The following is a 17292-nucleotide window of genomic DNA, read 5'->3' as shown; positions in this document are numbered from 1 at the left end:
AGGAAGATCTCCATTGGGGACAGAGTGACTTTTAAAACTGAAGAAAGATAAGGAAGACTTCTATAAACAAGTTGTTGATGCTTTTGATCAGAAGGAGCTGTGCATGGACTTTATTTATAAGTAAAGGTAAGACCATAATAACGTTTTTTTTATTACCATACCATACCAACTTTATTTATAGAGCCCTTTAAAAACAACCACAGTTGAAAAACAAAGGGCTGTACACCACAAAGAAATAAAGGCAAAGGACAGACTAAAAAAAACAACATTAAAAACAGAAGTAAAAAACACATTGAAATAGCGAATACAAATTACCCTAAGAACAATTTGTTGTATAAAAAGCAGTTAAAAAGTTAAAAACAGTTAAAAAGTTAAAAATAGTTTAAAGTCTCATGCTGGGTAAAAAGCCAGTGAATAAAAATGGGTTTTAAGTACGGTCTTAAAAATAGCCAAAGATGAGGCCTGTCTCACATGGAGCTGGAGATCGTTCCAGAGTTTTGGACCCGCAACAGAGAATGCTCTGTCCCTTCTGAGCTTGCGCTTTGATTTGGGTACCTCCAGGATCAGCTGATCAGCTGACCTGATGGACCGGGTGGGGGCATAGAGGTGGAGCAGCTCAGACAGGTAAGGTGGGGCAAGACCATGTAAAGATTTAAAAACAAGTAAGATCATTTTAAAATGGACTCTAAAAGACACAGGCAGCCAGTGGAGGGAGGCTAAAACAGGAATAATGTGCTCTCTTTTTCTTGTGTTGGTTAAAAGTCGGGCATTTTATGATGATATCTTTACATTACACTCAAATTTTTAAGCGCAGGCCTAAATTTACCGCATGCCTTTCGTAAGAGGTTTTAAAACAATTAGCGCATGCTTGCCTTTACCGCATGCCTTTGGTAAGCGCCGGAGTGAGAAGAGGTTTAAAATTAATTAGCCATTCAAGGAAATATGCTAGATGTTATTCACAAAATATTCCTGTTCTTTCTGGCGTTCCCCAAGGCTCAATTCTCAGTCCAGTGCTTTTCTCCATTCTCTTTGCATTCTTTGTTATTCCTATTTTAGATATAAGGCTTTTTTCTGTACCTCATAAGAAAGCAACATACCTCTCCCAGCTTGCCGTGCTCCAAGCGCAGCCCAGGTCCCTCCCCATTGGGCAGGGAGTTGCGTCTCTTGGCGGTCGGGGTCCTGCTTGGGGTGGACGGGGGACAGTAGCTCATGGGTCTCCTCCTGACCACCACCACCTCGCAGCACGCCTGGTCCTCGTTCAGAGCGCTCTTTCCGGCGTTAATCACTCTGTGTAGGAGACAGGGGATTGCATGACAAGCTGAGGCCTATTTTCGGGCTTGCCGCCCGCCGAGTGGGGTTGGGCATGATGGTTATAGAGTTTGGGGATCATGATTCTATAGCTGTGTCCCAATTCAGGGTCTGCATCTTTCAAAGGGTGAATTTGAAGGCCGCTTACGTCACTATGCTGCGCGAAGGCTGTCCTACTTTATTCAAATTCAAAGGCTCCTCCAAATGCAGCTGACATGTATTCGAAGGATGCACCGCGACTATCCTTCGTGGCCTCTCATATCCCAAGATGCTTTCCACGCCTTTGTTCAACCATCAATTGATTAACGTGGACCCCGACTTAAACAAGTTGAAAAACTTATTCGGGTGTTACCATTTAGTGGTCAATTGTACGGAATATGTACTGTACTGTGCAATCTACTAATAAAAGTATCAATCAATCAATCAATCAATCAAAACCCAGATCTTTTTGACGGTGGCATGCTAGCAAAAAAACACCAAGTAAAATTTGCTAAAATGCTAACATACTATCACCGAGTAACAACATCCATGAATTTTTGTTTTATTCATATAATTGGCTAAAATGCTAACATACTAACAGTTATCATGCTAGCTAAACAGCACCAAGTAACAATATTCATCAATTCTATTTTTATACCAACAAGATTGACTAAATTGCTAACATACTAACAGTTAAAATGCAACAAAATAGCACCAATTAACAATATCCATGACTTCAAGTTTTAGAGCCATGAAATTAGCTAAAATATTAACATACGAATAGGTTGCATGCTAGCAAGAAAACACCAAGTAACAATATCCATGACTTTTAGTTTTGTCACTACAAAATTGAATAAATTGCTAACATACTAACAGTTAGCATCCAGCAAGATAGCACCAATCAACAATATCATGACTTTGATTTTGTACCTACAGAATTTGTTAAAAAGCTAACATGCTAAGACAGTTACCATGCTAGCAAGATAGCATCAAGTAACGATATTTATGACTTTTAGTTTCATACCAACACAATTTACTAAACTGATAACATATTATTAGTTAGCATGCAGCAAGATAGCACCAATTAACAATATCATGACTTTTAAGTTTATACCCGTAAAATTTGCTAAAATGCTAACATACTAACAGCTAACATACTAGCACCGAGTAACAACATCCATTAATTTTAGTTGTAGTCATATAATTGGCTAAAATGCTCACTGACTAAGAGTTAGCATGCTGGCAAAACAGCACAAAGTAAGAATATTCATGACTTTTATTTTCATACCAACACGATTGACTATACTGCTACCATACTAACAGTTAGCATGCAGCAAGATAGCACCAATTAACAATATCCATGACTTTTAGTTTTGTCCCTACAAAATTGACTAAATTTCTAACATACTAACAGTTAGCATCCAGCAAGGTAGCACTAAGTACCAATATCATGACTTTAGTTTTGTACCTACAAAATGTTTTAAAATACTAACACGCTAAAACAGTTACCATGCTAGCATATCTATGACTTTTAGTTTTATACCAACGCAATTTACTAAACTGCTAACATATTAACAGTTAGCATGCAGCAAAATAGCACCAATTAATTATATTCATGATTTTTAGTTTTATACCTAAAAAATTTGCTAAAATGCTAACATACTAACAGCTAATATACTAGCACCGAGTAACAATATCCATGAATTTTAGTTGTATTCATATAGTTAGCTAAAATGCTAACATACTAACAGTTAGCATGCTAGAAAGAATCAAGTAACATTATCCATGACTTTTATTTTTATACTAACAAGATTGACTAAACTGCTAACATACTAACAGTTAGCATGCAGCAAGATAGCACCAATTAACAATATCCATGACTTTGAGTTTTATACCTATAAAATTGGCTAAAATGTTAACATACGAATATGTTGCATGCTAGCAAGAAAGCACCAAGTAACAATATCCATGACTTTTAGTTTTGTCACTACAAAATTGAATAAATTGCTAACATACTAACAGTTAGCATCCAGCAAGATAGCACCAATCAACAATATCATGACTTTGATTTTGTACCTACAGAATTTGTTAAAAAGCTAACATGCTAAGACAGTTACCATGCTAGCAAGATAGCATCAAGTAACGATATTTATGACTTTTAGTTTCATACCAACACAATTTACTAAACTGATAACATATTATTAGTTAGCATGCAGCAAGATAGCACCAATTAACAATATCATGACTTTTAAGTTTATACCCGTAAAATTTGCTAAAATGCTAACATACTAACAGCTAACATACTAGCACCGAGTAACAACATCCATTAATTTTAGTTGTAGTCATATAATTGGCTAAAATGCTCACTGACTAAGAGTTAGCATGCTGGCAAAACAGCACAAAGTAACAATATTCATGACTTTTATTTTCATACCAACACGATTGACTATACTGCTACCATACTAACAGTTAGCATGCAGCAAGATAGCACCAATTAACAATATCCATGACTTTTAGTTTTGTCCCTACAAAATTGACTACATTTCTAACATACTAACAGTTAGCATCCAGCAAGGTAGCACTAAGTACCAATATCATGACTTTAGTTTTGTACCTACAAAATGTTTTAAAATACTAACACGCTAAAACAGTTACCATGCTAGCATATCTATGACTTTTAGTTTTATACCAACGCAATTTACTAAACTGCTAACATATTAACAGTTAGCATGCAGCAAAATAGCACCAATTAATTATATTCATGATTTTTAGTTTTATACCTAAAAAAATTGCTAAAATGCTAACATACTAACAGTTAGCATGCTAGAAAGAATCAAGTAACATTATCCATGACTTTTATTTTTATACTAACAAGATTGACTAAACTGCTAACATACTAACAGTTAGCTTGCAGCAAGATAGCCCCATTAACAATATCCATGACTTTGAGTTTTATACCTATAAAATTGGCTAAAATGTTAACATACGAATATGTTGCATGCTAGCAAGAAAACACCAAGTAACAATATCCATGACTTTTAGTTTTGTCTGAACAAAATTGAATAAATTGCTAACATACTAACAGTTAGCATCCAGCAAGATAGCACCAATCAACAATATCATGACTTTGATTTTGTACCTACAAAATTTGTTAAAAAGCTAACATGCTAAGACAGTTACCATGCTAGCAAGATAGCATCAAGTAACGATATTTATGACTTTTAGTTTCATACCAACACAATTTACTAAACTGATAACATATTATTAGTTAGCATGCAGCAAGATAGCACCAATTAACAATATCATGACTTTTAAGTTTATACCCGTAAAATTTGCTAAAATGCTAACATACTAACAGCTAACATACTAGCACCGAGTAACAACATCCATTAATTTTAGTTGTAGTCATATAATTGGCTAAAATGCTCACTGACTAAGAGTTAGCATGCTGGCAAAACAGCACAAAGTAACAATATTCATGACTTTTATTTTCATACCAACACGATTGACTATACTGCTACCATACTAACAGTTAGCATGCAGCAAGATAGCACCAATTAACAATATCCATGACTTTTAGTTTTGTCCCTACAAAATTGACTAAATTTCTAACATACTAACAGTTAGCATCCAGCAAGGTAGCACTAAGTACCAATATCATGACTTTGGTTTTGTACCAACAAAATGTTTTAAAATACTAACACGCTAAAACAGTTACCATGCTAGCATATATATGACTTTTTGTTTTATACCAACGCAATTTACTAAACTGCTAACATATTAACAGTTAGCATGCAGCAAAATAGCACCAATTAATTATATTCATGATTTTTAGTTTTATACCTAAAAAAATTTGCTAAAATGCTAACATACTAACAGCTAATATACTAGCACCGAGTAACAATATCCATGAATTTTAGTTGTATTCATATAGTTAGCTAAAATGCTAACATACTAACAGTTAGCATGCTAGAAAGAATCAAGTAACATTATCCATGACTTTTATTTTTATACTAACAAGATTGACTAAACTGCTAACATACTAACAGTTAGCATGCAGCAAGATAGCACCAATTAACAATAGCCAAAACTTTAAGTTTTATACCTATAAAATCGGCTAAAATGTTAACATACGAATAGGTTGCATGCTAGCAAGAAAGCACCAAGTAACAATATCCATGACTTTTAGTTTTGTCCCTACAAAATTGACTAAACTGCTTACATACTAACAGTTAGCATCCAGCAAGGTAGCACTAAGTAACAATATCATGACTTTAGTTTTGTACCTACACAATTTTTTGAAATACTAACACGCTAAAACAGTTACCATGCTAGCAAGATAGCATCAATTAACGATATCTATGACTTTTAGTTTTATACCAACGCAATTTACTAAACTGTTAACATATTAACAGTTAGCATGCAGCAAGATAGCACCAATTAACAATATTTATGGCTTTAGGTTTATACCTATAACATTTGCTAAAATGCTAACATACTAACAGCTAACATACTAGCACCAAGTAACAACATCCATTAATTTTAGTTGTTTTCATATAATTGGCTAAAATGCTCACATACTAAGAGTTATCATGGTGGCTAAACAGCACCAAGTAACAATATTCATCAATTCTAGTTTTATACCAACAAGATTGACTAAATTGCTTACATATTAACCGTTAAAATGCAACAAAATAGCACCAATTAACAATATCCATGACTTTGAGTTTTATACCTATAAAATTGGCTAAAATGTTAACATACGAATATGTTGCATGCTAGTAAGAAAGCACCAAGTAACAATATCCATGACTTTTAGTTTTCTCCCTACAAAATTGACTAAACTGCTTACATACTAACAGTTAGCATCCAGCAAGGTCGCACTAAGTAACAATATCATGACTTTAGTTTTGTACCTACACAATTTTTTGAAATACTAACACGCTAAAACAGTTACCATGCTAGCAAGATAGCATCAATTAACGATATCTATGACTTTTAGTTTTATACCAACGCAATTTACCAAACTGCTAACATATTAACAGTTAGCATGCAGCAAGATAGCACCAATTAACAATATTCATGACTTTTAAGTTTATACCTATAAAATTTGCTAAAATGCTAACATACTAACAGCTAACATACCAGCACCGAGTAACAATATCCATGAATTTTAGTTGTATTCATATAGTTAGCTAAAATGCTAACATATTAACAGTTAGCATGCTAGAAAGATAGCACCAAGTAACATTATCCATGACTTTTATTTTTATACCAACACGATTGACTAAACTGCTAACATACTAACAGTTAGCATGCAGCAAGATAGCACCAATTAACAATATCCATGACTTTGAGTTGTATACCTATAAAATTGGCTAAAATGTTAACATACGAATATGTTGCATGCTAGCAAGAAAGCACCAAGTAACAATATCCATGACTTTTAGTTTTGTCCCTACGAAATTGACTAAATTGCTAACATACTAACAGTTGGCATTCAGCAAGATAGCACCAAGTAACAATATCATGACTTTAGTTTTGTACCTACACAATTTTTTGAAATACTAACACGCTAAAACAGTTACCATGCTAGCAAGGTAGCATCAATTAACGATATCTATGACTTTTAGTTTTATATCAACGCAATTTACTAAACTGCTAACATATTAACAGTTAGCATGCAGCAAGATAGCACCAATTAACAATATTCATGACTTTTAAGTTTATACCTATAAAATTTGCTAAAATGCTAACCTACTAACAGCTAACATACTAGCACCGAGTAACAATATCCATGAATTTTAGTTGTATTCATATAGTTAGCTAAAATGCTAACATACTAACAGTTAGCATGCTAGAAAGATAGCACCAAGTAACATTATCCATGACTTTTATTTTTATACCAACAAGATTGACTAAATTGCTAACATACTAACAGTTGGCATTCAGCAAGATAGCACCAAGTAACAATATCATGACTTTAGTTTTGTACCTACACAATTTTTTGAAATACTAACACGCTAAAACAGTTACCATGCTAGCAAGATAGCATCAATTAACGATATCTATGACTTTTAGTTTTGTACCAACGCAATTTACCAAACTGCTAACATATTAACAGTTAGCATGCAGCAAGATAGCACCAATTAACAATATTCATGACTTTTAAGTTTATACCTATAAAATTTGCTAAAATGCTAACATACTAACAGCTAACATACTAGCACCGAGTAACAATATCCATGAATTTTAGTTGTATTCATATAGTTAGCTAAAATGCTAACATATTAACAGTTAGCATGCTAGAAAAATAGCACCAAGTAACATTATCCATGACTTTTATTTTTATACCAACACGATTGACTAAACTGCTAACATACTAACAGTTAGCATGCAGCAAGATAGCACCAATTAACAATAGCCATGACTTTAAGTTTTATACCTATAAAATTGGCTAAAATGTTAACATACTAATATGTTGCATGCTAGCAAGAAAACACCAAGTAACAATATCCATGACTTTTAGTTTTGTCACTACAAAATTGAATAAATTGCTAACATACTAACAGTTAGCATCCAGCAAGATAGCACCAATCAACAATATCATGACTTTGATTTTGTACCTACAAAATTTGTTAAAAAGCTAACATGCTAAGACAGTTACCATGCTAGCAAGATAGCATCAAGTAACGATATTTATGACTTTTAGTTTTATACCAACACAATTTACTAAATTGCTAACATATTAATAACGGTTAGCATGCAGCAAGATAGCACCAAGTAACAATATCCACAACTTTTTGTTTTATTTGCATACAAAATTGGCTGTAAATTGCTAATATACAAACAATTAGCGTGCCAGTGAGAAAGCAACAAATACCAATATCCATGACTTCATAGATTTACGCTAAAAAAACTGTCTTAAAAGTGAGAGCGGCTCGCCAGCAGACATCTCTGGAGGGCGCGTGTGTGTTGGAAAGAAAATTAGCATGACTATTTTTAGCCGGCGACTGTGGGTTGTTTAGTGCTGAGCAGCATCCCTGACTCACAGAATGAGACGGAGGTCTATACGCTCCATTATATAACACCTGTACATACTGCAATGCACATTTGATGCCTATTTCCCACAGCTGTCACCATGTTGAACTCTAACTTATAATAATAATAATAATAATAATTCACCTCTATACAATATCCTGCCCTAATACCCTACTGTGCAATACTACTCTTATGTCCGACACTGATTGTCATTTATTACTTCGGTACTCTTGTCTTGTTCTGTATATTGTACAGTATTTTGTATTTATATAGTGTTTTCTATATTGTACGGTTGCTTGTTATTTGTATTGGATAGTAGTCTGTTTATTTCAATTGTTAGTTTTTCCTTTATTACCTCTTGTGTTATTTTTTTTTTTACCCCATATTTGTTCCCACAACCACACCTTAAAGGCCTACTGAAAGCCTCTACTAGCGACCACGCAGTCTGATAGTTTATATATCAATGATGAAATATTAACATTGCAACACATGCCAATACGGTCGGTTTAGTTTACTAAATTACAATTTTAAATTTCCCATTGAGTTTTTTTGTTGAAAACGTCACAGAACGATGACGCGTGTTTGTGACGTAATTGGTTGGAGGGGACATATTAGCTCAGCCCCACTCACGGCTAAAAGTCGTCTCTTTTCATCGCATAATTACACAGTAATTTGGACATCTGTGTTGCTGAATCTTTTGCAATTTGTTCAATTAATAATGGAGACGTCAAAGAAGAATGCTGTTGGTGGAAAGCGGTGGACTGCAGCTGTCTTTAGCACCGAGACACAGCCGGTGTTTCTTTGTTTGTTGTGAAGCTTTAACACAGAGCGGTCAAGCGAACAATGTTTCTCTATGTCAACCAGTAAGTTTTTGGATTGGAAAATTGTTATATATATCTTACCGGACACATCAGTGGATTATTCGTCCTCCTGCAGTAGCTGTCAAAAAAGGCAGCTGTGAGCTTAGCTCCTCGGTTTTTCTCTGAGACACTGGCGTGTTCACCGCAGCCATCCGACTTTGAGGTATGTCTTTACAATCTCACTAAAACACTATTAAAACAATAAGCAGATAAGGGATCTTCCACAATTATCCTAGTAAATGTGCCGGGCTTGCCCCTGACAGTTTGTCTATGTTTTAGTTTTTTCCTCTGCATTTGTCTGTTTCCTGTGTTTAGTATTTCCCGTCCTTAGTTCCTTTCTAGTGCTCTTATTTTGTCAGCTTCCTGTCTTGTTCCCTGAGTGCTGTGTTCCCCTTCAGCTGCGGCTGATTGGCATCTGGCCACACCTGTTGCCAATCAGCCGGCTCCTATTTGTACCTCCTTTGTCTTGTGACAGTGGCTGGATCATTGTATTGTCATTCGGACTTGTCGTCGCCATACGTTGCTCTTGTCGCGTCTGTGATTTTTTTCAGCTATTACCTGTCGTGCTACATTTTGTCCTGGTCGTCGTAGCGGTAAGCTGTTCTTGTTAGCCATTAGTTATTTCCAGTTTTTCTGTTTGTCATCCTCTAGCTTCCATGCTAAAGTTCTTTTTTGTTTTCTAGCTTCCAGTGCTAGCTCCCTTAGTTTGTTATTCCGCCCACGTGCGTGCTTTTTGTTTGTTCTTGTTCTATTATTTATATTAAATAATATCTTCATATTCTATGCCTGCCTCCGTCTCTGCATCTTGGGGTTCAACAACAAATAACCCTGACAAAATGTGTCTAATTACATCTGAAACGCTCACACTGCCGCCGCCCGGAGCCGTCGCTTTTTATTTTATTTTATTTTTATTTTTTTCTAGGCCTTCACTATCAATATCTGCATCCACAAATCTTTCATCATCGCTCAAATTAATGGGGAAATTGTCACTTTCTCGGTCCGAATTGCTCTTACTGCTGGTGACTCACATTATAAACAGTTCAGATGTGAGGATCCCTCACACCGGTGATGTCGCGCGCACATCGTCTGCTACTTCCGGTACAGGCAAGGCTTTTTTTATTAGCGACCAAAAGTTGCGAACTTTATCGTCGATGTTCTCTACTAAATCCTTTCAGCAAAAATATGGCAACATCTCGAAATGATCAAGTATGACACATAGAATGGACCTGCTATCCCCGTTTTAATAAGAAAATCACATTTCAGTAGGCCTTTAAGTTGGAGTCTTTAATCTCGTTATATGCAAATATAATGACAATAAAGTCTATTCTATTCTATTTGACACCTTAAATCCTTACATATGTTTTTTGGATTGAGGGAATTCATTTACTTTATTCTGCTTCCAAAAGGCACACGCTTATGCAGCTTTTCTTCCCATTAAACCTAATTCCTCCTCAGAGTGCAACAAATGTAACTCAGCATTAATGTTTGGCAACAGTCTGCAAACATCTGCCTGACTCGTGCTGGATCAGCAGACAGCAGCACTTTGACTCCGGGGTCATTTTGGATACCTGGTTTGCTTTTTCGCTGCGAGACTTTATCCACTAAGAACTACGGATTTCTCCTGTCTGTAAAAATACATTTACAACAATACTTTACTCACAATTTGAAATTTCGGCCATGAAAATATCCCTTTGCTGCTAAAATGCATTTTTCTTCCATTTTTAGGCCTTTTTTTTTTGCTCTTGAATTAATCTAAAAAGGAAATGAATTATTTACAAAATGTGTTATACACTAACAATAACTAATACCACAACTAAACTGAATACATTTATACCTGTGAGTACAAGCTCACATTAGGTAGCAGAAATGCACACATTAATATAACATTGAAATACATATATCACATGACAATAGTGCTGGGCGATATGGCCTTTTATTAGTATCTCAATATTTTTTGGGCCATGTCACAATACAAGATATATATTAGCAGATTTTGCCCTAGCCTTGAATGAACACTTGATGCATATAATCACAGCAGTATGCTGATTCTATGTGTCTACATTAAAACATCATACCACATTACTATATGCTCATTTTAAACTTGCACGCAAAGAGGGAAATCACAATTAAGTCAATTTACCAAAAGTGTCTTTATTCAACAGTTATTAATAGGGGTGTAATGGTACACAAAAATTTGGGTTCAGTACATACCTAGGTTCAGAGGTCACGGTTCGGTTAATATTCGGTACAGTAAGAAAACAACAAAATATAAATTTTTTTGGTTATTTATTTACCAAATTTGCAAAATCTTCAACCAAAAATATTTTTCTTACTGGAATATTTCATGTGATGTAATCGAAAATATATAATATATAATGGATAGGTCAATAATTCATAATAACATTGATTTTGATTCAATATTATGTTTTGAGCACTGAAAGTATTAAAAAAAAAAACAGCTTTGTTTTATTAGTCAACGTTGCAACTTTTTCTAAATTACATTTAGCCTTTAAACTTTATTATTCCACTTTTGTTGATGTTTTTTTTTAAATTTTAATAGTATTTTTAGAATGTGCCGTGGGCCTTTTAAAACATTAGCTGTCGGCCGCAAATGGCTTCCGGGGCACACTTTTGACACAAAAAAATCTAATAAATCTATGGGTAAAAAGCAGAGCCTGGCGACGCATGCGCGTTTATCATAACTCTCTCGCTGTCTCTGTCTTTGCCTCTCCCTCACCAATGCTGCTGCGCATAATTTTTTTTGTTTTTAACCCCTTTTTAACTCTGAACGTACATTGAAAATACACGCAACCCTAACTTAAAATAATATTTGAGGCATTTAAGATATTCCACCTGGAGAGCCTCGCTAGAGAGGACATATCCCATGAAAAGAGGAGGTGTGGTCAGTCTCTCATAGCCCGGTTGGTGCTAGCATGCCGTGTGGTTTTTTTTTTTTGATTGATTGAAACTTTTATTAGTAGATTGCACAGTACATTACATATTCCGTACAATTGACCACTAAATGGTAACACCCATATAAGTTTTTCAACTTGTTTAAGTCGGGGTCCAAGTAAATCAATTCATGGTGCCTCGGTGTGCATTGTTTACACAACGTGCTGTGCGTTACTTAATATGTCCGTGTGGAACTCGTTCGGTACACCTCCGAACCGAACTGAAACCCCCGTACCGAAGCGGTTCAATACAAATACACGTACCATTACACCCGTAGTTATTAAGCAGTGGCACAAACATTCATGTCATTTCCAAAACCGAAAGTGCAAGATTTTCAGAGACATTTTAAAACAAGCTCTTAGTGCACTTTTTGTGAATGATGTCACTAAGATGACATATCAAAACAACACAAAATTAAAGTGCACTTTTTGTACAGAACGCCACTACAATAGTTGAAAACAAACAAAGTGCACTTTTGTGCATGATGTCACACAAGATATTTTAATAACTGTCAAATAAATTAGCTGCATAATAGGAAATCAAATAGTGTATGTCCTTCCCTATGTGGTAGGTCACTGCGGACGTTATCCTTCTTTTGTAAAATATTTGTTTCATAAGGTGTTGATCTGGAAATGGTTGCTTCGGCATTTTGTGGCCGGGGCACCGACCGGATATGTTGACATGCGGAGTTTCAAGCACTCTTCATTCTCTAGCGGGTGACTTTTCAAAATGATGCTACAAATTAGCAGTGGTACCACTTTTTGTAGCAACGCTTTTGCCGTATACTTGACATATTACAGTTGTCTGTTCATCATCTTCCCGCTTGAAGCCAAACCACCTCGCCAGACGATGAACCCCGGGCTGTTTTTCTTGGGATTTAATTCTTCTTCCTTCATTTGTTACCAGATTCGCACCTTCTTTCTCTCGTATTACCACCCGCACTACACCGCTAGCACCACAGCTAACGTTACCCATTCCGCCACCTCTCTGCTCCGCAAGAGCGTATGAGGTTGAACGCGTGACAGTATGTGACGAATGTAAGAAGGTGCGCTTGTTTTATGTCTCTGTGAGAAGGAAAGACAAGAAAGAGTGAGAAACGCCTGTAGTGTAAGCTAAAAGCAACTGTCTGAAAAATTGCCGCCGGGTATATAGTATGCGCCTGCCTAGAAATACTGCCGGGTCAAACTCGTTTCGCAAAATAATTAGCGCATGGTTAGCAATACCGCCGGCTCAGGATTAACGCCGGGTCAAACTCCTTTCGCAAAATATTATTTTTATTAGCGCATGTATAGAATTTTCGCTCAGTCAAATTCGTTTCGCCAAATAATTACCATATGTCTAGAATTTCCGCCGGGTCAAACTCGTCACGTCACGAGTGACACTTCACCTGTCATCATTTTCAAAATGGAGGAGGCTGATTTCAATCATTTGAAATCGCATAAAGGGAAGAAGATTAAGAGCTATTCAGTAGGATTTAAGGTCCAAGCTATTGAATATGCTAAAAAGAACAGTAAGCAGCTATGTTTTATTAATATACCGTAGCTGCGTGTGTCAAATATGACTCATTAAATGACTCCCGCCTCCTGGTGGTAGAGGGCGCTAGTGATCCTTCTTGCGACAACTTGTGACAAGCAGCAAGAGTGAGCAGCGATCGTTTATTTTTTTCCTCTCGCTTGCACTTTTAACATGGGGGATTACATATCTAAAATAAAACAGTTTTCTAAACTGGACTTTCAATCGAAGCAGGAGGTAATAAAGGAAGATCTCCATCGAGACAGAGAGACTTTTAAAACTGAAAAAAGATAAGGAAGACTTCTATAAACAAGTTATCGATGCTTTTGATCAGAAGGAGCTGCGCGTGGACTTCATTTATAAGTAAAGGTAAGACCATAATACATTTTTTTTTAAATTAAATGTGCTTTTCATGATGTTATTCTTACATCACACTCAAATTTAAAAGCGCAGGCCTAAATTTACCGCTTGCCTTTGGTAAGAGCCAGAGTGAGAAGAGGTCTTAAAATAATTAGCGCATGCTTGCCTTTACCGCATGCCTTTGGTAAACGCCGGAGTGAGAAGAGGTTTTAAATTAATTAGCACCCCGGCGGCAATTCAAGGAAATACGGTAGTCATTTTCTATATCGCACAGAGACAAACCTGCGAAATATCGAGTATATTCTATATTTCGCCCAGCCCTACATGACAACATTAAATTCAACAAAAATTGTGTCCTGTTACACTGCCACCTGCTGGTATGGAGGCTTGCATGCATCAACATGCTCCTCGAGCACTGCACCGCCTCAAAATCGTTTATGAATATTTCATACATGTCTCTTATTTTCCACGTTTTCCCTATTAGGACTACGTACTGAAATAGAAAATAAAGGCTGAGGCCATTTTGAGTTTGTAGTCAGCTTTGTGTTGTACGACAAAGCTTATTATAGCGTCTCATTAGTATAACATTCTGCGATGAGGTGGCGACTTGTCCAGGGTGTACACCGCCTTCCGCCCGATTGTAGCTGAGAAAGGCGCCAGCGCCCCCCGCGACCCCAAAAGGGAATAAGCGGTAGGAAATGGATGGATGGATAGTATAACATTTTTACACAGGCCAAAATAATATAATGGTACCTCAACTTAAGAGCGTTGTGAGATAAGGGCTGTCTCTTGGCCAATTGTTGTGCTTTAAAGGCCTACTGAAATGAGATTTTCTTATTTAAACGGGGATAGCAGGTCTATTCTATGTGTCATACTTGATCATTTCGCGATATTGCCATATTTTTGCTGAAAGGATTTAGTAGAGAACATCTAGGATAAAGTTTGCAACTTTTGGTTGCTAATAAAAAAGCCTTGCCTTTACCGGAAGTAGCAGACGATGTGCGCGTGATGTCACCGGTTGTAGGGCTCCTCACATCTGAACATTGTTTACAATCAAACCAGCAGCAGATAGAGCTATTCAGACCAAGAAAGCGACAATTTCCCCATTCATTTGAGCGAGGATGAAAGATTCGTGGATGAGGAAATTTAGAGTGAAGGACTAGAAAAAAAAAAAAGGCGAGGGCAGTTAGAGCGATTCAGATGTTTTAGACACATTTGAATGAATGAATGGGTTTATTTTGAGCCATGCAAACAAAACAAGAGAATGACATAAAATACAAAATAAATATATAGATACATTATTTTTACACCTACATTGAAAACATTACATGTGCCTAATCTTTTGTAGATGTCAAGATTGGCTCAAAAGGGAGTGGGAAGAAGTAAACTTATTAGGTCCCACCCCTATACATATACAATATATATATATATACAATATATAATACAATATATATATATAATATAATTCAATTCAGTGGTTGCTGCTATATATTGTCTATATATAATACATTTAAATTCACACACACTTACATATATACATATGTACACACACATATACACACACACATATATACAATTTATATATATATATATATACATATATATACATACATACATACATATACATATATACACATACACACACAATCACATACATACATACACACATGCATATACCCAAAATACACACATATCCATCACACACACACACACACACACACACACACACACACACACACACACACACACACACACACCTATATAAATACTATATATATAATAGTATGTATAATATACACTTTTGTCTAAACATTATTAACAGTTTATGGTGCCTATGGGAACAAGCTTTCATTTTGACTGTGATATTAGTGGTTGAAAGTGGATCTGTGGCTGTGAAGCTACTGCCCCTGATCAACAGGACCTGAGGACCACTCTTGCTATGTGTCCTCTGCTGTGCATTAAAAGAGACGAGGGGAGCCCCCTGCCACACATTTACTAGGATAATTTGGGAAAATCCCTTATCTGCCTAGTGTGTTACTAGTCTTTTAGTGAGATTATAAAGTACCTGAAAAGCGGAGGGGTGTGGCCACGGGTGTGTTGACGCCAGAGTCTCTGAGGGAAGTCACGTAGCTGCAGCAAGACGGAAACTCCGCTGATGTCTCCGGTAAGAGCTGATTTATTACCACAATTTTCTCACCGAAAACCGCCGCTTGACATGTAGTCGGGATCCATGTTCAGTTGACTGCTCTGATCCATAGTAAAGCTTCATCTTCGGGAATTTTAAACAATGAAACACCGGCTGTGTTTTTGTGGCTAAAGGCTAAAAGCTTCCCACCTCCATCTTTCTACTTTGACTTCTCCATTATTAATTGAACTAATTGCAAAAGATTCAGCAACACAGATGTACAGAATACTGTGTAATTATGTGATTAAAGCAGACTACTTATAGCTTGGATCGGGCTGTTCGACTTTCTACCATCAGGCAGGCGCTACAGGTGCATCAGGACCAGAACAAACAGGCTCAGAGATAGCTTCTTTCCCAAAGCTGTCACCATGTTGAACTCTAACTTATAATAATAATAATAATTCACTCCTATACAATATCCTGCCCTAATACCCTACTGTGCAATACTACCCTTCGAGTGCAATATGTCCGACACTGATTGTTATTTATTACTTCGGTACTCTTGTCTTGTTCTGTATATTGTACAGTATTTTGTATTTCTATAGTGTTTTGTATATTGTACAGGATTGCTTATTATTTTTATTGGATAGTAGTCTGTTTATTTCAATTGTCAGTTTTTTCCTTTATTACCTCTTGTGGTATTTATTTCACCCCATATTTGTTCCCACTACCGCAACTTAAGTTAGAGTCTTTAATCTCGTTATATGCAAATATAATGACAATAAAGTCCATTCTATTCTAAAATAATGTCCGCTACAACCCGGGACGTCAAACGCACGCATCATCATACGAGTCAACATACCGCAACGTTTTCAACACGACACTTAGCGGGAAATTTAAAATTGTATTTTAGTCAACTAAAAAGGCCGTATTGGCATGTGTTGCAATGTTAATATTTCATCATTGATATATAAACTATCAGACTGCGTGGTCGCTAGTAGTGGCTTTCAGTAGGCCTTTAAGTTACAAGCAAAAATGTGGACAGTGCTGAAAATAAGTGGATAATTAAAGAAAGAAATAATCAAAAACATGACCAAGAAAGGGCAGCACGGTGGGACAAGGGTTAGTGCATATGCCTCATACGAAGGTCCTGAG

General features: G+C 36.2%; 2 protein-coding genes across 2 annotated transcripts in view; one reads left to right on the top strand and one right to left on the bottom strand.

Moving 5' to 3' along the window:
- il17rel (interleukin 17 receptor E-like) overlaps window positions 1-17292 on the top strand; it is a 70079-nt gene that overhangs the window by 5669 nt on the left and 47118 nt on the right. The gene's annotated exons all lie outside the window — the stretch shown is intronic.
- The window catches only part of LOC133561197 (protein phosphatase 1H-like), a 53088-nt gene that overhangs the window by 20658 nt on the left and 15138 nt on the right, over window positions 1-17292 (bottom strand). The window contains exon 2 of the mRNA XM_061914495.1: window positions 1098-1287. Within this exon, the coding sequence (XP_061770479.1) occupies window positions 1098-1287 (190 nt within the window). The remainder of the gene's footprint in view (window positions 1-1097; window positions 1288-17292) is intronic.

The sequence above is a fragment of the Nerophis ophidion genome, linkage group LG10, assembly GCF_033978795.1.
Source record: "Nerophis ophidion isolate RoL-2023_Sa linkage group LG10, RoL_Noph_v1.0, whole genome shotgun sequence".
Classification (NCBI taxonomy): Eukaryota; Metazoa; Chordata; class Actinopteri; order Syngnathiformes; family Syngnathidae; genus Nerophis; species Nerophis ophidion.
This window is presented reverse-complemented; position numbering and strand designations above follow the sequence as displayed.